General features: G+C 42.5%; 1 protein-coding gene across 1 annotated transcript in view; it reads right to left on the reverse strand.

The window, feature by feature from the left end:
• Positions 1-26,634, reverse strand: part of CNTNAP4 (contactin associated protein like 4) — a 1,044,358-nt gene that overhangs the window by 15,567 nt on the left and 1,002,157 nt on the right. Inside the window, exon 22 of the mRNA XM_029616960.1 lies at positions 13,929-14,016. Within this exon, the coding sequence (XP_029472820.1) occupies positions 13,929-14,016 (88 nt within the window). The remainder of the gene's footprint in view (positions 1-13,928; positions 14,017-26,634) is intronic.

Consider the following 26,634-nt stretch of genomic DNA (forward strand, 5'->3'; position numbering starts at 1 on the left):
TTTATAACATGCACATGCAGCCGCATGCATGTTATAAAATACCGGGTCAAGTGTGCATCCCCTTGCGTGCGCCGAGCCCTAGGGGAACCCCAATGGCTTTCCCTATTCCCTCCAAGGCCGCTCCGAAATCGGAGCGGCTTCAGAGGGAACTTTCCTTCCACCCCCCCCACCTTCCTCTCCCTTCCCCTATCTAACCCGCCACCCCAGCCCTATCTAAATCCCCCCCCCTACCTTTGTTGCAGTATTTACGCCTGCCCGAGGCCATGCCCCTGGACCACCCCAGACCATCACCACGCCCTGGCCACGTCCCTTCCCACCCCTTTTCCAAAGCCCCGAGACATATGCGTGCCCCGGGGCTTGCGCACGCTACTGAGCCTATGCAAAATAGGCTCGGCACGCGCAGGGGCAGTTTTCGGAATTACACGCGTAAGCCTTTTGAAATCTACCCCTAAGAATTAGCCATGTAAAATTATTGTTCATAAAACAGGGCTTCCAAAACATGTCCTGAAGACTCGACAGACCAAGTTTTCAGGATATCCAACATGAATATGCATGAGGTAACTTTTCAAATTCCCAGTTTCCAAAGTATGCAAATTTATCTCTTGTATATTCATTGTTAATATAATTAAAGGCAAGGAGTGTGTTGCACAACCAGTCAGTCGTCTGATAATAATTGTCATTGATTAAACTTTTCAGAACCAAAAATTACCAACAACTATTGGTTTTCTGTATAAACTATCAGACCGCTGAATGGTCTTGCAACACATTTCTTGCCTTTAATTTAATTTACTTTGGTGTGATTTGCATTGTTCCCACTTCCATAGCAGTGTTTATTCATTGTTAACATGCTGAAAACCTGACTAGCTACTGTATCTCCAGGGCATGTTTGGGAAACAGTGGTCTAAAAAGATGCATTTGCACCTTAAAAAAAAAAAAAAAAAAAAGAAAATGTATTGAAATATTTTGTACTACTTTCTCAAATGGCTATTTTCAAGATGCAGGGAGACTAAGGGGGCATTTTCAAAGGCTTATCGCGACAGCATGCTGGGGGCGGAGTTGGGGCAGAGTCGGGGAGACATCAGTAGCATGCCCAATAACACCACCTTTCACGGTGGCGCTATTGGGTGAGAAAGTTGGCAGCGAAAACACCGCGGTGGTGCGAAGGCTTCCAGCTTTCGCAGGCCCGCCCCCATTTTCTCTGGATTCACCATTCTGCGATAGAATGGTGAATCCAGGCCAAAGACAGTGAAGGTGAGGAAAGACAGCAGGTTGGGCTCAGGAGCTACCTTTGCCTCCTCTATTCAATCCCTGTTTTTGTTGGTGGTGTATCAACAGGCGGATCAGGAATGCATAACAAGCATGGACCTCCTATCAGTGCGGCACTGCCAGACTGATCAGGAATCCATAGATAGGTGATTCCCAAACCTGTATTATTGACTCCTTAGCCAGTCAGATTTTTAGGATATCCACAATGAACTTGCATGAGATATATTTGCATATATTATACATCCTGTATAAGTAAACGTATCTCACTGATATTCATTCTAGATGTCTTGAAAACCCAACTGGCTCTGGGGTCAATAGGAAAGATTTAGGAAACACTGCCATAGCCCCTAGGTTCTTCTGCTGCTGGTACACAGACAAGTTGGTTGGGGACTCATAAACCTTCTTTTTCTCTGCCTGGTGATGTGCCAGCAGAATGATTCAAGAATACATGGCCCCTTCATGTCTCTCTTCCATATTAAGATGAGGGGGGCCAAGAAATCTTGTCAGGCTTCTCTCTCTTCCTCCTTATCCATGCTTGGAGGAGAGGGGTCTGTGAGGTTTAATTCTTCCTCTTTCTTCCATGCTACCTTGTTGGGTGTTTATTTAGTCCTCATCATATATGGTGTACTCTAATAGTTGAGTTTCTCTGAGAAATCGTGAATCAGCTTCCTCATCTGCAGCTGTCAAAATGCAATTATAATAAAATATATGATGGAAATTCATCCATATTTCAAAATAAGATTTGGCAGCCTGGAATCTCCTTAGAGAGCAATGTCTACTGTGGCCAAACAAGAGTCCAGATGCAGCATGTTTAATTAACTAAGGAAATGTTCTTTGTGCCAAAGAAAAATGAGGTGTGCTCAGCACAGCCAAAGTACACAGACATACACAGTTATCCTTGTGACAAGATTATTCTTTTATATTATAAAAGAAATATATGAAATCAGTCAACATTTTCTTAATAATTTGCACATAGTACAATTCTTAAATATCAGTACCTAATAACAGGAAAATATCTATATATCTGTATCTAAATCTATATATATTCTTGTCACAAGGTACGGGAGGATATAGGGATGGGAAGAGTAAACATTTTTGTTCCATTTTTTACTTTGTTTTGGGGATTTGGTTTCCCGTGAATTTTGATTTATCCAATATTTATTTCATTTATTTAGTTAAAAATACTTTTTAAAAAAATGAAGAAAAAAAAGAAACAGAGTCTCTCGAGGTGTCCCATGCCCCCCACCCTTCTGTCCCACTTGAGAAAATGCCCGGTCTAGGATCCACCTCACCCACACTTCCTGAGTTTTGGGAGGATCCAATGCCTAAGCCCAAACTGAAACCTAGGCATTGTGTACAGACTAGGCCAAGATTACGGCGACCTACAGTGGCCTAGCCTATACGAGGCTGAAGCTTCAGCCTGGGCCTAGGCATTGGGAATAATCCTGAACCCACGGCCCAATCTGGAGACCAGGACCTGACACCTGGGCCTTGGCCCAGACTCAGGCTGAGGTGAGGGCTCAGCCAGGAGGCTGGGTACGGAGCCCAGGACCTTGGCCAGGGTCAGGCCCAGGCCTGGTTCTCAGGCCTTGGAGGTCTTCTGTCTTTTTTCTTCTCTGATGAAATGACAATGTCCACTTGGGAGGCATTGGAGTTAACTCTGGAGCTTCCTCTCCAGTGGAGGGTGCACTTTGATCTACAGCAGCCTAATTGTGTTGACGTACATCAAAATGGTGCATTCTACTAAGGAATATATGGCACTAAGGGCCTCATTTTCCAATATCGCATTGGATACCAAAAGGGGTGTACCTTATGCTAATAAGCATGTGTATCACAAATTGTGAAAGGCTGTTATTGCAAGTTGCACTATTAGCTATATAGCATGGTGTTTCCAGACAGGCCTGTTTCAGTATGATGCAGGCTGAGAGAGAGAGAGAGACTTACCATGGTGCCTCCTCCCTAGACAGGTATTTGTATCCCTATGGGAGGCCCACCTAGTAACTCGAGGTGAGGGTTAAGTATTAGTGTAGGGGGTTAGGGGCCACTTTCACATTCAACATGAGATGTACGAACAGAACAGTGGTCTCTTGTGAAGATTTACTCGCCTTCGGAGTGAGGAAACTCACTCCAAGATGAGATTTGTGCAATGTTCTCTCCACCTAGCTTGATGGACTCTCTACCTGGGTAAAAACAAGCTAGGTGGAGAGAAATTTTGGCCAAATCTCATCTTGGAGTGAGTTTTCTCACTCCGAAGGCCAGCAAATCTTCACAAGAGACCACTGTTCTGTTCGTACATCTCATGTTGAATGTGAAAGTGGCCCCTAACCCCCTACACTAATACTTAACCCTCACCTCGAGTTACTAGGTGGGCCTCCCATAGGGATACAAATACCTGTCTAGGGAGGAGGCACCATGGTAAGTCTCTCCCTCTCCCTCTCCCTCTCTCTCCCTCCCTCTCCCTCTCCCCCCCCCCCCGGAAACAGGCCTGTCCAGAAACATTGTAAACCACAATAAACCTGTAGCACACAACATAATGAAAGAGGTGTAGTTATTGGCTGTTTCATGGCACACAATAAATCCTCCCTACTTTACACTTGCTCTGCCCCTGAATACAAAATTTGCAATCACATTAACTGCTGTTAGCGCAATTTGCAGAATTATCACACGTGGTAACTCCTTGGAAAGTGAGGATATAGACATTATATTAATTTCAGAGACATGGTAGAAGGAGGATAACCAATGAAGCACTGTGATACAAGGATATAAACTATATCGTTATTATAGCATGATACAGCAAAACAAATGGGTGGTACTGTGTAGAAGTACTAATTTTAGTTGTGTATATTTTGTTGTTATTTGTTTGCTTTAATTTACTGCTACCACTTTGTTTGTCCAGTTATTACCTGCTAGAGTTCTGTGGATCCTTGGGTACAAAATTTCATAATTAAATAAATTATTTAAAAAAAAAACCTTCAGGAAAAAAAAAAATATTATGGAATCCTTATGGGTAGAAATTAAGGTATGCATTTATTGGAAATAAATGGGTAAAATACAACTAATGAGACCATATTTTGTTTCAATTGTAGAGCCTCAAAATGAATGCAGGGTGACCACAAATTTAAATTAAAAATTTTGTTTCATTAGATTATGTTCATTACGTCCACCTGGCCAGAATGCACACACAGACAATGAAATGCTAACAGAAATTAGGGAAGATAACAGAATCAGCAACACAGTAATATTGGGTGATTTCAATTACCCCAGTATAGACTGAATGAATGTCATATCAGGACATGCTAGAGAGGTAAAGTTACTGGATGAAATAAATGACTACTTTAGGGAGTAGCTGGTAAAAGAGCCAATAAGCAGGGAAACTATTTTAAATCTACTCCTTAGTGGAACACAAGATGTGGTTTGAGAGGTAATAGTGTTGGAGCCACTTGGCAATAGTGATCATAGCATGATCAAATTCAACTTAATAACTAGAGGTAGGACACTAAAGAAATCTACTCCATCATTTAACTTTCAAAAGGCTGACTATGATAAAATGAGGGAAATGGTTAGGAAAAAACTGAAAGGAACAGCTGCAAATGTTAAGAGTTTACATCAGGCATGGATCTTGTTTGAAAATACTATCTTGGAAGCTCAGACCAAATTTTACACACATTTAAAAGGTGGAATTAAGACTAAATGACTATCAACATGGTTAAAATGTGTTATGGTGGTGGACCCTTGGGGCAAGGGGGAATTGGCGTTACCTGTGGAGAGGAGCTCCACAGTTCCCCACCATCGGCAGGTGGAGCGGGTTGAAGCAGAGGTCCAGCTGAAGCTTCACCAATTCCAGACAACATTCCCCTTAAGTTGAGTTCTTGGGTGCTGGGGCTGGCTGGTCTGTGGTGGTGGAAGTCCAGACAATCAGGAACATGGCAGCCAGCATGCTGATGGGATAGCGCAAGAAAAGCCAAGGTCAAGAGAAGATTAGCAAAGTATGTATACAAGCCATGGTCAGAGACAGGAGGTGAAGCACAAGGTCAGAGTCAGTCCAGAGTCAAAACCAGAAGATTAATCCAAAGACAAGATAAGGAAGAGGATGAGGATGAGGACAACAGCAGAAGACAGGATGCTAGGGCCAAATGAAGGTGAGAAGGACCAGCAAGAATGGAACTCAGGAACAAACCAACAGCCAGGGATCTGAAACAGGAGCACAGGAACTAAGAACAGCAGAAGGAGCCAGGAAATGAGGAACAGGATTCAGGAACCAGGAATGCAGGCAATTTACGCCAAAAGGATCTGACCTATTGCCAAGGTGAAGACTGGAAGCAGCAGTAGGCCTTAAATGGTCCTGGAGCGGTGAAGTCATCAATGATCATCGATTCCCACCGTTGGCCCTTTAAGAAAGGCAGGATCAGCCATGCGCGTACCTAGGGGAGCGGCATGTTGAAAACAGCAAGATTGCAGTGGCAGCCATGAATGCAGGAGTAGGCCTGTGTTCAGAGTTCCCACTCCACGGGCAGCCTTCTCCGGCATCAGGGAACGCCAAGGTGAATGCGTCTGTGTTTGGGAGGCCACAACCTGCCAAGCACAACAGTACTCACTCCTCTAAACCCCTCTCCTGAGGGTTTAGGCTTCTTGGTTTGAGAGGTGTGGAATTGTTTGAGCAGCTTCTTGTCCAATATATTGGAGGTGGGTTCCCAGATGTTCTCCTCCGGCCTGTATCCTTCCCATCTCTTGCCGTGCTTCCTTACATTCAAGACCTCACTTATTTGGAATGTGGTGTCATTTTCTGAGGCAATCTCCTGCGGCTGTGGCATCTTCCAAGAGGGCCAAGAGAGTATCAGGGTTTTCAGGAGTGAGTCATGGAAAAAGTTATGAATTCTCAAGGATGTGGGTCACCAAAGTTGATAGGTTACTGGCCCAAGTTGTTGCAGCCCTGTAAATGGTCCGTTGTACCAGGAAGTGAGCCGCATGGATGGAACTCAAAGTCTGATATGACGTGTACTGAGCCATACCTTTTCCCCTGGTTTAAACTGTGGTGCAGGCCTTCGGTAAAGATCCATGAACTTTTTGTCTTTCAGGCTCGCTTTCTGTAGCATCTGCTGAGCATGATGCCAGAGCTTCAGGAGATCTTGCGCTGACAGTTGAGTTGCCAGTGAAGGAATTGTTAGGTGAAGAGGTAGAGGAGGTAGTGACTTTCTAACATAGACAATTTGAAAGTGAAGAGGACCCCATGGAGGTGGACAGATGAGAGTTGTGGGAGAATTCCGCCCATGGAAGCAGGGCTGCCTAATCATCTTGGCGGACGTTGATATAAGCCCGTAGGAAGTTTTTCAAAGTTTGATTGGTTAATTCAGACTGACCATTTGCCTCAAGCTGATAGGCTGTAGTGAAGTCCAACATAATGTTGAATTTCTTGACAGGGACCGCCAGAAGCGTGCAGTGAACTGGGTACCATGGTCTGAGATTTTGTGTTTGGGGAGCCTGTGGAGTTGGAACACATGCTGGATGAAGATTTGAGCTGGCTCCAGGGCCATCTGGAGACCAGGCAGTGACGTGAAATGGGCCATTTTAGAGAAATGGTCAATTATGACCTGTATGACAGTATTGTCATTAGAGAGGGGGACATCCATGATGAAGTCAGTGGACAAATGAGTGCAAGGTTCCCTGGGGGCCGGCAATGGTTCTAACAGCCCCCAGGGTCGTCCCGTCAATGATTTCTGCTGTGTGCAGGTGGGACACAAATCCACATAAGCCCAAAAGTTCTTCTGCATATGGGGCTACAGGTAGAACCGTTGGAGTAATGCAAGAGTCTGAGCTTGACCAGGGTGGCCTGTGTCGCAGGAATTGTGGGACCATCTTAACACTTTTTCAAGGTGCTTGAGAGAAACAACCATCTTCCCTGGGGGGACAGTCATGGTGGAATCAAGGAAACCCGGGCCGGATTAACGGCATGTTGCAGTGGTTCAGTGGTGTCCTGAGTCAGGAACAAATGAGAAAGAGCAACTGCCCAGACGTTTTTGGCTGCGGGCCTGTACCTGAGTTTGAAGTTGAAGTGAGTAAAAAATAGTGACCAGTGGGCCTGTCGGGGATTCAGACGCTGGGCTTGGTGGAGGTGCTCCAAGTTAGTATGGTCAGTATAAATGGTTATACAAGATTGTGCCCCCACCAAACAAAGGCGCCATTCATCCAGCGCTAGTTTGATTTTCAACAACTTCTTGTCACCTATCCCATAATTACTCGGCTGGGGAGAATTTCTTAGAGAAAAAGGAACAAGGGTGCACGGTTCCATTGGAAGAATACTGGATCAAGACGTCCCCTACTCCCTCGGAAGAGGCATCCACTTTGACAACAAAAGGACACTGTGGGTCTAGGAGACGGAGGCAAGGTTCTTAGAGGAAGGTGGCCTGTAACTCTTGAAGGTTGTCACAGCCTCAGGCAGCCAGAGTTTGGTGTTGGCCCCCTTATGGGTAAGAGCCATGAGTGGAGCTGCCAACTTGGAGAAGTTGTTTATAAAGTGGCGATAATAATTAGCAAAACCCAGAAATCTCTGTAGGGGTCATAAGCCACCAGGCTGAGGCCAATCTTGTATACACTTGAAATTGTCTGGGTCCATGTGGAAACCCCAGCTATAGACAATATAACCCAGGAATAGGAGGCTCTCTTTCAAACAAGCAGTTCTTGAGTTTGGAATAAAGGTGGTTTTCATTGAGATATTGGAGTACCTGGGAGATGTCTTGGTGATGGGTAACCAGATCCTTGGAGCAGACTAAGATGTCATCAAGGTATACAACTACGTACTCAAAAAGGATGTCCTGGAAGATCTCGTTCATCATGTTTTGGAACATGCTAGAGAGTTGTACAATCCAAACGGTATCACTAAGTACTCATAATGGCCATCTCTGTTGCTGAAGACCATTTTCCATTTGTCACCATGTTGGATATGGATTAAATTGTATGTCCCCAGAGGTCCAGTTTACCGAAAATCTTTGCTCATTGAATATGGTCAAATAACTCTGAGATTAAAGACAAGAAGCAACGGTCCTTCTTGGTAATTGTCTTCAAGCCTTGATAGTCTATATATAGATGCCACAAAGAAAAAGCCTGCACCTGCTGAGGAAGTGGACCATTGGATGAACCCTTTGTCCAGGTTTTATTCCGATATTACCATTGTCTCAGGTAGGGACAAGGGGAAGACCCTTCCCTGAGGAGGCTTGGTGCCGGGTAGCAGGTATATGGCTCAATCAAACTCTCTGTGAGGGGGAAATGTGTCTGCTTTCTTTTTGGAGAAGACATCAGCAAATTGTACATACTGTGAAGAAAGGCCAGCCAGAGCAACGTGGGCAGAACAGCTGAAGTGATGCCCAATCAAACTGAGGGGAATGCTGCTGGAGCCAGGGTAATCCCAGGACCACGGGATATATGGCCTTATTGATGATGTGGAACACCAGGTGTTCAACATGAAGGGAGCCAGCATGGAGCTTTAATGGAGCTGTGATGTGGGTAATTCTCCCTGGTAGAGGAAGCCTTTGGATGGAGGAAAGGACCAATGGAACTGGGCAGAGAAGCATGGGAATTTGGAGGTGTTCCACAAGCACCTTCTAAGGAAGTTCTCTCCAGCCCCGGAATCCACTAGGGCTAGCTTGGTGACGTCCTGATTGCACACCGAGAAGTATTAATGGGGGAGTAGGAGTAGTGAGGCCTGGCAGATTCGGAGACACTTTTCCAGGGTCAGCCAGCTGTGGCCCAGTTGCATAGGTTCCTCTGTCACGGTTCCAGAGAGAGGGGAGACTTCTGCAGGAGATGAGGGATGCCAAGATTGGTTGACAGCAACTGTACGTCTCTTGGAGGATCGCAACTCTCGGCTCCGCTCCTGGAGTCAATGGTCCTTTTCTAAATGTTATTTTCCATTGTTTAAAGCTACACCAGTTAATAGAGAAGGGAAGTAGAATTATATAAGTCTGTACTTAGCAGTGATTTTTCTGTTTTTCTACAATTATCTAATGATAATATTTCAGCAAGGCCTACTTTGCTTATCTCTTTTCTTACTGAATCAGATAAAGACCTAGTAATTCATCAGCATTTTAAATATAAACAAGAGTTATTTTGTGGCCAAAATGTATTCAGTTTTCCTAAGAACATAATAAATTGCCATACTGGGTCAGACCAAGGCTCCATCAATCCCAGCATCCTGTTTCCAGCAGTGGCCAATCCAGGCTTATCCTGATGTTTCAAAGCCTACACATATGATGAGGAAAGTTTTTCTTCAAATGAAACAATGAGTGCTGAATATTGGAGGCACGTTTTACCTGAAGTTTCCATATAAGTGATGTTATTTATTTAAAATATTTCTAGTCTGCAGATTACCATTCTCAGCAGATTATAGCAGAAACAAATCATGGTAATTATTACCATACCATGGTAACAATTTTGTTTTTTATGATCCCTGTCACTTGGAGCATTTTTTGTTAGATAAAACTCCTAATTAGAAATAGATGGGAAGGGAGGGAATGAGGTCACAATAAATATTAGTCAATTTGTGCACAGTTAAAAATCCCCCATCCATCCTCCTTGATGTGCACTTGAAAGGGATTACAAATCATTTACCTTTTGTTTGATTGCTGTGGATTTATGTGGTTGAATTAGACCTTTTTTTCTTTAATTTTGATTTATTTAATAATCAAAAATTCAATAAAAAAAATGCATCACTTATAACTTATTTGTTGACCTTTGTTTCTTCTTATTATAATTATAACATCAAAAAATAAAAGAACAAAATGTAACTACATGGAGTTTTTTGACATTCAGTAATTGTTCTGAATATCCTTTTGCCATTATATTGTATCATTATATTGTGTATGCTATTCTTCTAATTTAGTTCTTTTGTTGCATATGGAGTACACAATGAGAGATGTGTAAAATTATTTTTGATTCAAACCACTTATTCACCATGTAGGAAGCATTCATACATGATTATGTATACATTTTGATAACAGCGGAGTGCCAACAATGACTTTTTATTCTTATTATTAAGTCCCAGATGAGTTAGGAAAATAAGCTCTATGGATGCAATTTTATGATTGTCTGCATTGGTGGAAAACCTACAGATAATTTTTTACCTGCAAACTTTGACCCAATTTTCAAAGTGAAAGTACATGCATATTTTCACTTTGAAAGTGATTCCAGAAAAAGTACCTGCATAGATTTACACCTATTAGTTTGATTGGGTAGTTTTCTAGAAAAAAACAATCTATGCACATACATTTGAAAATGCAAAAGTTATGTACATAATTCCAAACCTCTCCCCAACCCCATTCCTGGAAATGCCTCTTGATAGTGCAGGTAAAAGTACATTCATAGAGGTCCTCCATGTATACTTTTAACCACATATTTTAAATACCATATCCTTGGGAAAGTACTATTTTACTAATTCGATATAAGATTGGAAAAGCCACAACCAGGGCTGTGTACCACCTCTGGATCCCAGGGCTGTGGCCCAGGGAGAGAGGGTGTAGAATCTAGGGTGGACTGGCAAGCACAATATAAGTGTGGGTTGGCTCACCCACCAACCTCTTCTTTCAGCATTTTTCCCCACTCATCCTGTCCAGGTGCAGTGTGATGGGGTGGGAGGACTCCAGTCACAGCATAGCCCAGCAGGGTTGACCTTGTGCAAGGGCACACAGCAATAGCTGATTGGACAGGGAATAACAAGATATCGGTCTTCCTGTCTCTCCATTGCATGGGAGGGTAAGAACTGAGATGAGTATGCTGTCAAGTCTTCAACTTTGATAGCCAAGTCTGGTCTGTTTGCTAACAATTATGTTTCAGATTCATAAGTGACTCCTACTCTTTTACAGACTAGGACTTTGTCACACTGCAGGGGATGTTTTACCCCGTAATCAAGGATCACATTGCAGGATAACTTGAAAGGCAGGGCTTTGATGGCCCTGTGTCCCAAACAGCAGAATGTGTAAAGGGAGTTGACTTGTTTGGCCTACCCTACTGCGGCATGATGCTTATTTGATATTTGTGAATTGAAGTTCAGCAGGTGAGAGCATGGTCACTCTATGGATATTCAGGAAGTTAGATAGCATATTTGTTGTTATTTCAGAGACTAAATTTGTTATATGCAATTAACCTATGCTGTGACTGTATACATTCAATAAATTCTTATTTCTTGAATAGCATGTAAGAAAGAATTCTTTCACAGGTCTGGTGGGAACTTGGCGGAAGGGGCTGAGACTGGGGTTGGGTAGTATAGACTAGAGGGAGAGGCGGCAAGTTGCACCTGTCTATTTGCGGCTTTTAAAATTGCCCTCTTATTGCAGCGGGAGTTGCAATATATTTATTTATTTTATTTCTTTCTACTTATTTATAGATTATTGATAAAGAAATCTCCTGCTCAGTGAAGTACAACTTTACCATAGCTAAAAATACAATCCATCTGTAAACACATTAAAATAGCATATACAAAATTAAAAACAATCAACACAAGTTAAATCTTAAAACAAATGCTTTTAGCTGCTTATGAAACACCTTATGGTCCTCTATATGCCACAAATCTATCAGTAGGTCATACCAAATGGTTGAATCCACTAGAGAAAAAGCTCTTTTCCTTGTGGTTTGCAGGCAATACTAACCATTTTCCTTGAAAGCATAATGGCCAAGCAGGCTTGTAAACCAGGAGATTGAGCCATGTAAAGCCTTCTGTATTATCGTTAATGATTTGAATATCACATCTGCTCCACTGATAACCAGAGGAGCTGATATAGGATAGGAAAAATATGTTCATGCAACGCACATAATATCACCATGCGTGCAGCGGGATTTTATGGAACATGTAATGCCCGAATACAATACTGGGGTAACCCAATACACAGGGAGTTGCAATAATCAATGGTTGTCAAAATGAAAACTTGTACCATGTTCTAAAATCCTTTCTCAAGAACATATTTAAGAAATCTTAGCATCCGCAGTTTAAAAATACCAGAGCAGATCGCTGAAGACATCTGTAGTTTTAGAGTCAAGCCTAGGTGAATAATAAAACCAGTTTCTAATTAACTTGACAAAAAAAAGCAACATACCATCAATTATTAAATTGAATAATTAGCAGGGCCCACCCTCCCTGGCGGTCCTCCAAATAAATAGTAAACTAATCTAGCATGGCATTTTCTATAAACTTTACCAAAGTAGGTAAGTTAGAAATTGACCTCTAATTGGTCATCTCATCCCTGGAGAGCGAGCCACTCTTCTTGATAGGAGTAACTATAGCTTTCTTCAAAGAATCTGAAAGAACTCCTCCCTCTAAGGAAAAGTTAATTACTACAGTGATTGTTTCAAAGAAAAGGAAGGACTCAGTTTTAAGAACTCAGAATGCACAAGAATCTAACTTACTAGGCACAACTGCAGAACAGACATTTCAGAAACCTTAGTAGTGGGCACATTCTCAAATTTATCACAACATGATGTGTGCACAATCTGTAAATGATTAACCATATCCAATAAAAACTGAGTGAATTGTTCACTGTTAAAACTAACCATAAGTTTTTTTTTACCAACGGAGGGGGTTATTTTCTAAGGCTTAACGCGTGCGATAGCTTGCCAGGGCGGAGTCGGGGCAGTGAGGGGCGGCAAGGAGGCAGACGCTGCGATGTCTTCGCTGGCGGCAATAAGGTAAGTTACATTATCATCGCCAGTAGCGCGTTCAATACCACCACATTTCACGATGGCGCTATTGGGTGCGAAAGCCGGCAGCGATAACACCACGGTGGTGCGACGGCTGCCGGCTTTCTCAGGCCCACCCCCGCTTTGCCCCCCCCCCCCGTTATCGCTGGATTCACCATTCTGTGCGAGAATGGTGAATCCAGGCCTGAATGTATTAGATAGTCAACTAAGCCAAATAATTCTTTAGGGCAGTTCAAAAGAAGTTTGAACCTGCTGATTTCAAACTTCGACACCTTGCCATGTCCAAGGATCATTTATATTCCTTTCTAATGGTCTAATATTGTCATGTATGGTCCAATGAATGACTTTTGTGCTGTCTACGCTCATCATTATACATAACAGTTTTTAGCTGTTATTTATTTTTATTTATTTAAAAACTTTTACATACCGGTATTAGTATGCATACATCATACCGGTTTACAATGTAACTTTAAAGGTAGAAATTACAATGAACAGGGAGGGCGAACAAGGAGGAGTATACAAAGAGCAGGAGGTGGAGGAATTAAAGCAATAAATAAAAACTGCAACGGACTATTTACAGGAATATACAAGGCGTAGGCAAGATACTTGCAGAAGTCGGTGTACTTAATCAGGGTAGGCTTGTCGGAAGAGCCATGTTTTAAGTTTTTTTCTGATTAATGTTTTTCTGATTAATGTTTTTTTCTGTTAATGTTCCTGAGAGAACCATGGCACAGAATGTCTGCACTGAACAGGTTTGGGTTTTTTTTTATGTGTAAAGGGGCAACTGCCTCTATTTTAGCTGTTAATTAAAGTTGTAGAAAGTGAGTCTGATAAGGATGACACCGAGGTGTAATCTACTGAGCTCTGTACAGAAGCCCATTCTGCTTTGAAATTCTCTGGGTCAATTGGACTCTGAAATGTCTGATTTTCATATTTGATTTCTATACTTATTTTCAGTGGAGCAAAGGAGTATTCCTACTTACCTAATACCTTGCCAAGAACAAGGGACTTGATTGCATTGAACTCTGTACCCGTAGATAGAGTGAATCTCATGGTTTCATATTGGTTAAGCTATAAAAGGTTCAGTAAGAAAACAAACAAAAAACAGAATTGAACAAAAATAAAATAGCAAGAGAGAGAGAGAAGAAAAACATTTAATTCGAAAGTCAAGGTCAGGAAAGCAATTCTAAAGACAATAAATTAGTCATTAAAATGGAGATAGCCACTTTATAAACAATTTCTGTATCTAATTTAGAACACTTTGATCATGGCAGAGATATTGTTTAAGTACCTGAGCATCAGTAAACATTTTTTTCTTCTTCAAAACCATTTACATTAATCTTTTTCTTTTAGATACATAGACTCTAATTAGCAAAGCATCTTCAAAAGATGGAACTTGGCAAGTCTCCTTTTTTGTTTAGTAAAAAAAAAATTACCACTTACTATAGAATACAATTTTAAATATTACCGTTTGCCGTAGAAAAATAGATCCTGAAAGCTATTACATGCATTACTTAAAAGGATCTTGACTGAATGCTGCAGATATTTTTTTTCTAATTACTTTCTCTACCTAATGCATGATTTGATTTGTAACATTTGAAACAATGAAATTAATATGACTTTGAATTAAACACAGTGAGGAATAAAAAATGAGTGTGATATGAGCTTCTTTAGCTTTTCATAGACCTAAACATGGCTGTATTGAGGCCAATATTCATCTGCCGAGTGGCTCAGCTAGTTAGCCAGATAAACATATCTGGCTAACTAGCAGGGAATATTCAGCTTCACAGCCATACACCTGAATATACCTGGCAGTCTTAAAGTTAGCTGCTTATGCTTATGTAGCAAACTTTAGGACATGATCAGAGTTAGCTGCATAAGTTATGTGGCTAATTCCGTACTTCTCCAAAATGCCTTTTCAGTTATCCATCCAAATGGCTTTTGAAAATTGACCTCACTATTTTCTACATAAGAGCTCTTCTATTCTAGGTAAGGTAAAGGTCTGGCACTAGTCTGGTTGAACTCCTTCCACAAACACTCCCAGACTGTTTCACTAGGGTCAATGTCATCCAGCTCTGAATCTCTCTCTCTCTTCTGCAGTACTACAGGGATCTATCATATCACCATTCGCCAACAATTTTCAATATACATATTGCCCCCATGTCAAGGAGAAGAGTGGCCTAGAGATTTAAGCAATGGACTGAGAACCAGAGAAGTCTGGGATTCCAATCCTGCTTCTCCTTCTGATACTCCTAGTTACCTTGGGTAAGCCAGTTTATCTCTCATTGCCTTAGGTGCCATCTTAAAAAATAGAGCGGGCCATCCATTGCTCCTTCCATGTGACAGGGGCCGGCCAATGGCACTGATAGCCTCTATCACATGGTAAGGGCAAAGGGCCATCAGCACCATTTTGATTAGTTTAATTTAATTTAATTTACAATCTTTTCTATACCATCATTAAGATAGATACTGACACAATGGTTTACAATAAGGCACATAAATTAATGCTGCTAAATGTATTAAATTATATCAATTAAACAGGTGCCATCAAGTTACGTTAACATAGTTATAAAATAAATATTATTTGGTGAGTGTGATAAATCATGTCCATACCTATCTATATCAGTTTTAAATACAAGAATAGATTAATAATTGTATCTTATCCTTTGGTGGTGAACGAAAAATTAAAATAAAATATACACATATTGATTAGGGTGATGTGTGTGGGTGTTCTACTGTCCGCATCCTACATTTCCCTGGGTTCTATTCTCCATTCTCTTTGTGATAGCTTGTTTAAAGAGCCATGTTTTAAACTTTTTCTGAAGGTTTTGATGTCTCTTTGTAATCTGATCTCTAAAGGCATGGTGTTCCATAGTATGGGGCCTGCTAAAGTTAGCACCCTTTCCCTTACTTGGGTTAATCTTGCTGTTTTGACTGAAGGAATGGTTAGGATGCTTTGTTTGCTGATCTCAGGTTTCTGTGAGGGACGTGTACGCGAAGGGCTGTGTTCAGCCATTCTGCTTTTTTTAAATTTATTTATTTATGTATGGTGCATAGTGTTTTGTACTGTTCTCTTTGCTCAATGGGTAACCAGTGTAGTTCGGCTAGGGTTTCGGTGATATACTCTCTTTTATTTTTACCAGTCAGAATTCTTGCAGCAGTGTTTTGTAGTTTCTGAAGTGGTCTTATCGTGGTGTATGGTAAACCTAGTAGTAGGGCATTACAATAATCAGTGCTTGCAAAAATTAAAGCTTGTAACACTGATCGAAAGTTGGTGGTTGTTAGTAGTGGTTTTAGTCTTCTAAGAATCATGAGTTTGGCGTAACCTTTCTTTACTTTTAAAGATTTATGTTGTTTCATGCTTAATTCTGTGCCAATTATCACTCCGAGGTTTCACACTTTCTCTGCTAATTCTATTTTTTGGTTGTTTTTGAGTGTGATTGGGTTTTGAATGATCTCTATATTTTTTTCATTCTAGGTGTAGGAATTCTGTTTTCTCTATATTAATAACTAATTCCATCTGGTTTAGCAGCTATTTGATGATATCTAGATACATGTTAGCTATGTTTAATGTTTTTTTCAATTGTGTCGTTGATGGGTATTATTAATTAGAGATGTGAATCAGAACCGGAATCTGATCGGTTCCGGTTCCGATCCAAATCTTAAAATTCTTATCGCCTGGCCCGATTTGTTTTTTGATTATCGGCTGTGCCCGATCCGATAATAAAAAAACCCTCCCGAACCCCCAGAAAAGGTTTTAAAAATACCTGGTGGTCCAGTGGTGGCGCAGGGAGTGACCTCCCACTCTCGGGCCATCAGCTGCATTAATAAAAATAGCGCCAATGGCCCTTTGACCTTACCATGTGACAGGGTATCCGTGCCATTGGCCAGCCCCTGTCACATGGTAGGAGCACTGGATGGCCGGCGCCATCTTTAAAAATGGCGCCGGCCATCCAGTGCTCCTACCATGTGACAGGGGCCGGCCAATGGCACGGATACCCTGTCACATGGTAAGGGTAAAGGGCCATCAGCGCCATTTTTATTAGGGGCAGCCTATGGCCCAAGAGCGGGAGATCGCTCCCCGCACCCCCAGTGGACCACCAGGTAATTTTAAAAGATTTTTTTGGGGGTGGTCAGGAGGGTGGGGGAGGCTAAGGGGGACATTTTAAAGGGTCGGGTGGGTTTTTTTTTTATCGGGCCATCGGCGCCATTTATATTAGTGGCAGCCAAAATGGCGCCGATGGCCCGAGAGCGGGAGATCGCGCCGGGACACCCCCATTGGACCCCCATGTAATTTAAAACATTTTGGGGGGGGGGGTTCGAGAGGGTGGGGGATTTGTTTTAAAGAGTCGGGGTGGGTTTAGGGGTTGTTTTGGTGTGCCGGTTTTCCCGCCCTCCCCCTCCCCCGATTTACGATTTTTCACAATAAATCGGGGGAATTTCTATTGTATCGCAACTCTAACGATTTTTGACGATTTAAAAAATATCTGACGATTTTTTTAAATCATCAAAAAACGATTCACATCCCTATTATTAATTGAATATCATCAGCGTATATGTAATGTGAGATGCCCAGACCAGCCAGCAGGTGACATAACGGCAACAAGTATATGTTGAATAGTGTGGCAGATAGGGCTGATCCCTGTGGAACTCCTGTTTGAAGGTTTATTTTTTCTGACATTACGTCTTTGATCTGTACTTGGAAATATCTGTTATTTAGGTATGATCTGAACCATTTGATTGTTTTGTTACTTAATCCTATTTATTCTAATCTATTTAATATAATGTCATGGTTTACTGTATCAAAGGACACTGACAGGTCTAGCATCACTAAAATGTAGTGTTTACCGCTATCGAAACCTCTCATGATGTTGTCTGTTAGCGCAAGCAGTAGTGTCTTTGTGCTATACTGTTTACGAAAGCCATGTTGTGATTGGTACAGGATATTGTTGCTCTCTAAGGGGTAGATTTTCAAAGGGTTATTCATGTAAGATACGTGCGTAACCCCTGATCACCTAGCCCTGTGCACGCCGAGCCTATTTTGCATAGGCTCATTGGCGTGCGCAAGCCCCGGGATGCGCGTATGTCCCGGGTTGTTAAAAAATGGGCAGTCAGGTGGTGTGGCTGGGGGCATGGCTGCGGTTTGGGGGCAGACCGGGGCGGGGCAGGGGCAGGCATAACGCAATGAAATAAGGTGGGGGGGATTTAGGTAGGGCTGGGGGGTGGGTTAGATAGGGGAAGGGAGGGAAACGCGCATATTATAAAATTGGGTGTAGATATGTTTGCACAGGGTTGTGCGAACAAATCTACACCCACGCGTATATTTTAAGATCTAGCCCTAAGTGTTCCACTAATTGATTTTGTATAGTTTTTTCTATTAATTTTGCAATTAGGGTTGAATTTGATACTGGTCTGTAATTGCTGAGGACATCACTCCTGGGACCCCCGTTGGACCACCAGGGACTTTAGGCAAGTTTTGAGGGTATCGGGAGGGTGGGGGATTGTAAATAATTAAATCTGAAGGGTTGGGGTGGGTTTGGGGTTTTTTTTTCTGTGTGCCCTTTCTACCCCCCACCCAAAAAAATGATAAGAAAACCACACGAAATTTTGCGGGGTTTTCCTATCATTTTCGGGGACCCCCGATACATGATGAATTAGGAAATATCGTACGATATTTTAATTCATCAAAAAAACGATGCACATCCCTAGTCCATATTCAGTTGCTAGCTGATTAGGAAAATTAGCTGGATTAACTTATTCAGGATACTCAGCACCACAGGCGAATCACTGAATACACCCAGCTATCTTAAGGTTAGCTGGATAAGCTAAATTTATGACTTCTCTCCAGCTGCCCTAAAGTTATCTGACTATTTTAGCCAGATAATGCTGAAAATTAGTGCTAACCAGCTAACATCGCCAGATAATGGGACTCTGCCACAGAATGCCCCTGGACTGTTTCTGATTTAGCCAGATATGTTTTTAGCCATATAACAAGTTCTCTGGCTATGTCAGGGTTGATAAAATGGTGGGATTTTTAAATCCAAGCATTTGTCAGGCTAAGTGCCAAACTTAGTACCTGATTCACTAACAGGCAGATTTTAAATGCCCTGCTCGCATAAATCTGCCCGGATTTACACGAGCAGGGCCCTCATGCACCGGCGCGCCTATTTTACATAGGCTGCCAGCGCGCGCAGAGCCCCGGGAAGCGCGTAAGTCCCGGGTTTTTTTTTAAGGGGGCATGTTGGGGGCGGGGCCAAATGACGCGGCATTTCAGGGTGGGACATGGCGTTTTGGGGGTGGGCCCGGGGGCGTGGTGCCGGCCCGGGGGCGTGGTCGAGGCCTCCGGACCAGCCCCCGGGTCGGATGACGGCGCGCCAGCAGTCCGCTGGCGCGCGTAGATTTACGTCTGCTTCTAGCAGGCGTAAATCGAGGGACAAAGGTAAGGGGGGGGTTTAGATAGGGCCGGGGGGGTGGGTTAGGTAGGGGAAGGGAACGGAGGCAGGCTGCGCGGCTCGGCGCGTGCAGGCTGCCCAAAATCGGCAGCCTTGCATGCGCCGATCCAGGATTTTATAAGATATGCGCGGCTATGCGCATCTTATAAAATCCAGCGTACTTTTGTTTGCGCCTGCAGCGTGAACAAAAGTACGCGATCACGCTCTTTTTTAAAATCTACCCCTAAGGGTTTTTCCCATAGACATAGGGCCGGATTTTCAAAAGGTTATGCACGTAACCGGTCATACGCGCACCGGGCCTATTTTCAAAAGGCCCGGTGACGCGCATAAAGCCCCGGGATGTGTGTAAGTCCCGGGGCTTGCAAAAAGGTTTGGGGAGGGGGCAGGGCAAGGTGGTCCGGGGGGGGTGGGGTCAGAGGCTCCCTGCACAGTGGCCATTTGCCGCTGTGCTGGGGATCGCATGCCAGCAGTTGGCTGACACACACAACTTACTTCAGCCCCAGGGCTGAAGTAAGTTTTAGAACAAAAACCAAAAAAAGAAAAAGGTAGGGGGAAAGGGCGAGGGAGGTAGGAGAAAGGAAGGGAAGGGAAGGTAGGGTGGGAGGTAGGGAAGTTCCGATTTCGGAGCGGTCTGGGAGGGAACGGGGGAAGGAAGCGCGTGCATGTTACAAAATCGCATGTCCATGTTTGCACACCAGGTAGCGCGCTCACATGGACTCGCTCGCGAAAGTTTAAAAATCTACCCCAATATGGGGGAAAAGCCTTAATGAATCTGTCCATAAACTGGACAAACACATAGAATATGAAACCTCTAAATCCACAAAAGCCAGAGGTTCTGTGGGTAGTAAAAAAGACCCTGGTAAACTTAAATATGAAGTGGTCCTCAAAGGGATAGCTCCTCCTTTCAGTTGTCAAATTTGCAGTCTAATATTTGTGTTGGATTCCAAAATTCACCATTGAAGCTTAAATTCTAGCAGTATCCAAATCAGCATTCTTTTAGCTTTGTCATCTTTGTCACCTTTGCCCCTTCTTCGATGGCATTGCATTTGCCACATTCATCCAGGCCTGTGATCTCCTGCCTGGATGACTGCAAATCACTCTACATTAGGATTAAAAAATGCTGCATGCAAGCAAATTTTCAAAGATCACTCAATTTTTACAAATTTTCAACGGTCTCTACACTGGTTCCCAAAACCCTACAGGAGCCAATCCAAAATGTGTACATTGCCTTACCTCAGTTGCCAATTCATCAAACATGTGCCCTCCTGTTCCTCATATTTCTGGTCATAAGCTTGTCTATAAGTGTATATATTTAAGTAACTGTGTCTTACAACAACTAGACAGAAACCTTTCTCTGGTTTGTTCCCATCTCTTTGGAACACTTTGCTACCCACAATTTGATTAGCCCCTAATCTGCTAGTTTTTTAGACAATTACTAAAAACAAGGCTCTCTGAGAGAGCTTATGGGCCACAGACCTTTGTTGGTCAATTTCTTAAGCCATACTCACAATCATTAAAATACTGAAGAAGAATGCACTATTTAAGAGCTTGCTGGACACATATAAGCAATCATCCTAGAATACTAAAACTGCAGTGTGAGGGAGTGTATAGAAAACTCAGACTACCTTAAAGGACTGGGCACAGCAGTTCCACCCAATCCTCCTTAAGTTTGAGACCTGCAGGGAATCCTGGGTGATGGGAGGTGCATTTCACCAGAGTATAAAATCTGAGGGCTTAGAAGGTTAGACAGGCCCCGAGGAGCTGACGGAGTCCCTGCATATGCAAAGACCTGCTACATCTAATGTTGGTTAAGACACTCTGTTTAAAGAACTATCTGTTTATAATGATACTTAACAAGGCATTGCAGACCCTGGGGAAGGGAGGGGAAGAGGGGAGGGGGAATGGGATTTCTGCTTAAGTCATGTTTTCATTGAGCAGTTGATCATGCATGTTGCAGATCCTGTATCCATGTTTTTCTTGCAGATAAAACCTAGTGACAATTCCTACTGAATTATCCATGTTATGTGTACTTAATGTGGGTAAATGGGCTTTGAAAGTTGCTTCAATAGTATGTAACATTTACATTTTCCTTTCAAAATTACCGTGTTAGAATGTAAATGATGACATAAGAACATAAGAATATTAAAACATAAGATATGCAATCCTGAGTCAGACCAAGGTCCATCAGTCCTCCATCCTGTCCATGACAGCAGCCAGTCCAGGTGACGAGTACCAGCAGAATCCCAATTTATTTCTTGTATTGCACTCCCAGAGATAAGTGCTAGCATTCCCAAATCTACCTAACTAATACCACTTTATAGACTTTTCCTTCAGGAATTTCTCCTAACCTTTTTGGAACCAGGTATATTAGTTGCCTTGACCACTTCATCTAGCAATAGATTCCATAGTTTTATTGTTCGCTGAGTGAAAATATACTTCCAGTTACTATGATTTATTTTAAATTTGCTAGTTGCTATTTTCTAAAGGAATGCAGGGAAAAAACTTGTTTTCATTTTTTGGTTCATTTCAGGAGGTTCTTTTCCATGAATTTCTGTTAGTGAGATGTTTGATTCATTTCATTTGTGTGTAAAAAACAAATCAAACATAAAATAAACCCCCTCCCCCCAAAAAATGGCTAAAAATACAAAAACAGAGCCTTCCAAGCCTCCTGTCCCTCCCTCCCTTCCTACCACCGGAAAAATTCCAGGGCCAGGATCACTCTCAGCCCCCATTTTCCCAGTACTGGTGGGGATCCTTGGACTCAGCCTATGCTAGGCCAATGCCTTGGCCTAGGCCAGAGCCTGGGCCCAAGCCTGATGCCACAGCCCAGTCCAGAGGGCAGATCCCAACACCAAGGCCTTGTTCTGGACCAAGACCCAATGCCAGAGGTCATTCCAGAGGCTTGGTTCCAATGCCAGGGCCTTGACCAAGACCTAGTCCTGTTGCCAGAGCCCAGTCTGGAGGTCAGGTCCTGACACCAGAGCTTCAGTCTGGACCCAAGCCTAGGCCGGAACCCAGGCCCAGGTCCAACACCGAGGCCTAGTCTAGAGACCTGGGCCTCGTCCTTGGGTCAAACCTAGGTCCAGAGCCAAGGTCTCAAAGTAGCTCTGAAAACATCCTCTTCTTTCTTCTATTCTTCTTCAGCTGACGCCGTCTGTTGAGGTCGCACTGGAGTTAATTAACTCTTGTGCATTCACTCCAGTGTAGGGTGCCATTTTGTTGTATGGCATTGCTGGATATCAAGTAGCAGACTGACATTAAAATGACTAGATACTTTGCAGGGTGCCATTTTGTTGTATGGCATTGCTGGATATCAAGTAGCAGACAGACATGAAAATGACTAGATACTTTGCAAAGCACATCTCAGACAATAGTGATACACCATGATCAAATTGGACTTAATAAATGGAGGGAGCACATAAAAGAAGTCTTCTACATCGGCATTTATCTTTCAAAAAGGCGTTAATGATAAAATGAGAAAAATGATTAGGAAAAAACTGAAAGGAAAAACTGCAAAAGTTAAGAATTTAGCTCAGGCATGGATGTTGATTAAAAATACCATCTTTGAAGCCCATAACAGATGTATTCCACACATTAGAAAAGTAGGAAAGAAGGCAAAATAACTACTGGCATGGTTGAAAGGTGAGGTGAGAGAGGCCATAATATCTAGTAGAAAATCTTTCAAGAAATGGAAAAGGGATCTGAATGAAGAAACCAGGAAACAGCAAGTCAAATGCAAAGCATTGAACAGGAAGGCAAAGAGAGAATTTGAAAAGAAGCTTGCCGTGGAAGCAAAATCTCATAATAAAAACCTTTTCAGGTACATTGCAGGTAAAAAGCCTGCGAGGGATTCAATTGGATCATTAAATGATCAAGGGGTAAAAGGAGCACTTAGTGATGACAAAGCCATAGCAGAGAGACTAAATTAATTCTTTGCTTCAGTATTCACTGAGGAATATGTAAGAGATATATCCATGTCAGAAATGCTATTCAAAGATGAATATTCAGAGAAACAGAAACAAATTTCAGTGAACCTGGAAGATAACTAGGGAAAATTGACAAACTAAAGAGTAGAAAATCATCTGGACCAGATGGTATACATCCTAGAATGCTGAAAGAACTGAGAAAAGAAATTGTGGGTCTGCTATTAGAAATTTGTAAACTATCAATAACATCATCTATGGTACTTGAAGACTGGATGGTTGCCTATGTAACGCTAATTTTTAAAAAGGGATCAAGGGGTAATCCAGGAAATTACAGACCACTGAGTCTGAAGTCTGTGCCAGGCAAAATGGTAAAACTATCATAAAGAACACAATTTGCTGAACATATAGATAAGCACAGTTTAATGGAATAAAGCCAACATGGATTTAGCCAAGCAAAGTCTTGCCTCACAAATTTGCTACATTTTTTGAGGGTATAAATAAACCATTTTGATTACTTTTTAGTAAAAAAAACGGTATATAAAAAGTGTTTAAATAAATAAATATGTGGATAATGGTGAACCAGTTGATATAGTGTATCTGGATTTCTGGAAAGCATTTGACAAAGTCTCTCATGAGAGACTTCTTAGGAAATTAGAAAGTCAAGGGATAGGAGGCAGTATCCTATTGTGGACTGCAAACTAGTTAAAAAATAGAAAACAGAGAGTAGAGCTAAATTGTAAATTTTCCCAATTGAAAAAAAGTGAATAGTGGAGTGCCCCAGGGATCTGTTCTGGGACCAATGCTTTTTAATATATTTATAAATGACCTGATAATGGGAACAAGTGAGGTGATCAAATTTGCTGATGACACAAAATCATTCAAAGTTGTGAAATCACAAGAGAATTGTGAGAAATAACAAGAGGACATTGCAAAACTGGGAGACTGGGCAACCAAATGGCAAATGAAATTTAATATAGACAAGTGTAAAGTAATGCTCTTAAGGACAAGAAACCCAAATTATATCTAAAAATGCAAGGATCCACATTAGGAGTCACCACTCAGGAAAAGGATCTAGGTGTCTTTGTTGAAAATATGTTGAAATCTGCTTAGTGTGCGGCAGCAGCCAAGAAAGCCAATAGAATAATAAGGTTTAATAGGAAAGGAATGGAGAATAAAACTAAATATCATAATGCCTCTGTATCGCTCCATGGTGTGACTTCATCTTCAGTATTACGTTCAGTTCTGGTCACTAAATCCCAAGAAAGATATAGCAGAATTAGAAAATGTACAGAGAAGGATGACCAACATGATAAAGGGGATGGAACAATTCCCCAGTGAAGAAAGGATAAAGAGGTTAGGACTCCAGCTTGGAAAAGCTGAGGGGAGATATGATAGAGGTCTATAAAATATTGAATGGAATGGAACCAGTAAACGTTAATCTGTTGTTTACTCTTTCGAAAGGTACAAAGACCAGTGGACACACAATGAATTTACTGGATAATACATTTAAAACTAATAAGAGAAAATATTTTTTTACTCAACCCATAATTAAGCTCTGGAATTCATTGCCAGAGAATGTAGTGAAAGCTATTAATATAACTGTGTTTAAAAATGATTTGGACAAGTTCCTGGAGGAAAAAATCCATTAACAATTATTAAGGTAGAGTTGCAGAAATCGACTGCTTATTCTTGGGATAACCAGCTTGGAACCTATCTACCACTTGGGATCATGCCAGGTACTTTTGACCTGGCTTGGCCACTGTTGGAAACAGGATACTGGGCTTGATGGACCTTAGTCTGACCCAATATGGCAAGCCTTATGTTCTTATGTTTTGTCTTCAAGATTAGAGTAACTGAATCTGCAGAGCAGTGATAGGTTGGATTAGAAAAAGGTTTCACTGTGATATGTACAATGCCGTACATCAAAATAGTGCTGTCCACTGGGGTGAATGCACTGGAGTTAATTAACTGTGGTGCAACCTCAACGAACGGCATTGCTTGAAGAAGAAAAAAAGAAAGATGATATTGTTGGAACTGATCCGAGGCTTGGGCTCTGGGCCTAGGCCTCAACCTAGGCCAAGGCCCCGGCGTTGGGACTGGCCTCCAGGCCAGGTCTGTTCCTGGGCTCTGGCCAAGGCCCAGGCATCAGGACCCAGTCTCTGGGCTAGGCCTTGGCATTGAGCTTGAGTGTAGGCCGAGGTCCAGGAGTCAGGACCCTACCTCGTGCCAGGCCCTGGCATTGGGCCGAGGTCTAGCTTGAGGTCCTGGCATCAGTACCTGGCCTACGGGCAGTGGCATCTGTCTTGGGCCCAGTCTTCGGCCTAAGTCAAGGACCAGGCATCAGGACTCAGCCTGGCCACTTCTGTGGATATCTGATGGATCAGATAAGTGATTGGTGGTGGGGGGAGCCTCAGGGCTTGAGTCTCAACTGAAACATTGGTATGGGCCAGGGCCTTGGCCAAGATCCTGTCATTGTGCTTGAGTTTAGGCCATGGCTCCTGCTTTGGACCTTGGTCTATGCCTTAGGCGAGACCCTGGCTTTGGGCCTAAGCCTAGGCTTAGGTACTGGCATCATACTTGGGCATAGGCCACGACCCCTGCTTTAAGCCTCAGCCTATGCCCTAGGCAAGGCCCCACCCTTGGGTCTAGACCAAGGCCCGATGCATTCTTTTAAAATGAATGAAATGACTAAGGTTCATGTCATTCGGGGTGGCCCCCTGAATAAAATGAATTGACTTTATTTGTCATGCTTTGAGCATCCATTTTAAATGAATTCACATCCTTACTAGTTTGATAAGTGTCCCTTTGTCCTAGTGTTGTTTGAAAGGGTAAATAATCATTTCCTATTTACCTGTTCCATCCCACTCATAATTTTATAAATCTCAATCATATCTCCTCTCAGTCATCTCTTTTCCAAGCTAAAACACCCTAATCTGTTTATTATTTTTCTATAAGGGAGTTTTTCATCTCCTTTACAAGTTTTGTTGCCCTTCTCTGTACCGATTCTATGTTCATTATGTCTTTTATGAAATTGGGCAACCAGAAGTGCACACAATAGGCAAGGTACGATTCAACCACGGGTCTACACAAAGGGGTAGATTTTAAAAAACAGCGCGTTGGCGTACTTTTGTTGGCACTCCAGGCGCCAACAAAAGTACGCGGGATTTTAGTAGATACGCGCGTAGCCGCGCGTATCCGCTAAAATCCTGGATTGGCGCGCGCAAGGCTACCGATTCCGTGTAGCCGGCGCGCGCCGAGCCGCGCAGCCTACCTCCATTCCCTCCGAGGCCGCTCCGAAATCGGAGCGGCCT

The sequence above is a fragment of the Rhinatrema bivittatum genome, chromosome 1 (genome assembly GCF_901001135.1).
Source record: "Rhinatrema bivittatum chromosome 1, aRhiBiv1.1, whole genome shotgun sequence".
In the NCBI taxonomy this organism is placed as follows: Eukaryota; Metazoa; Chordata; class Amphibia; order Gymnophiona; family Rhinatrematidae; genus Rhinatrema; species Rhinatrema bivittatum.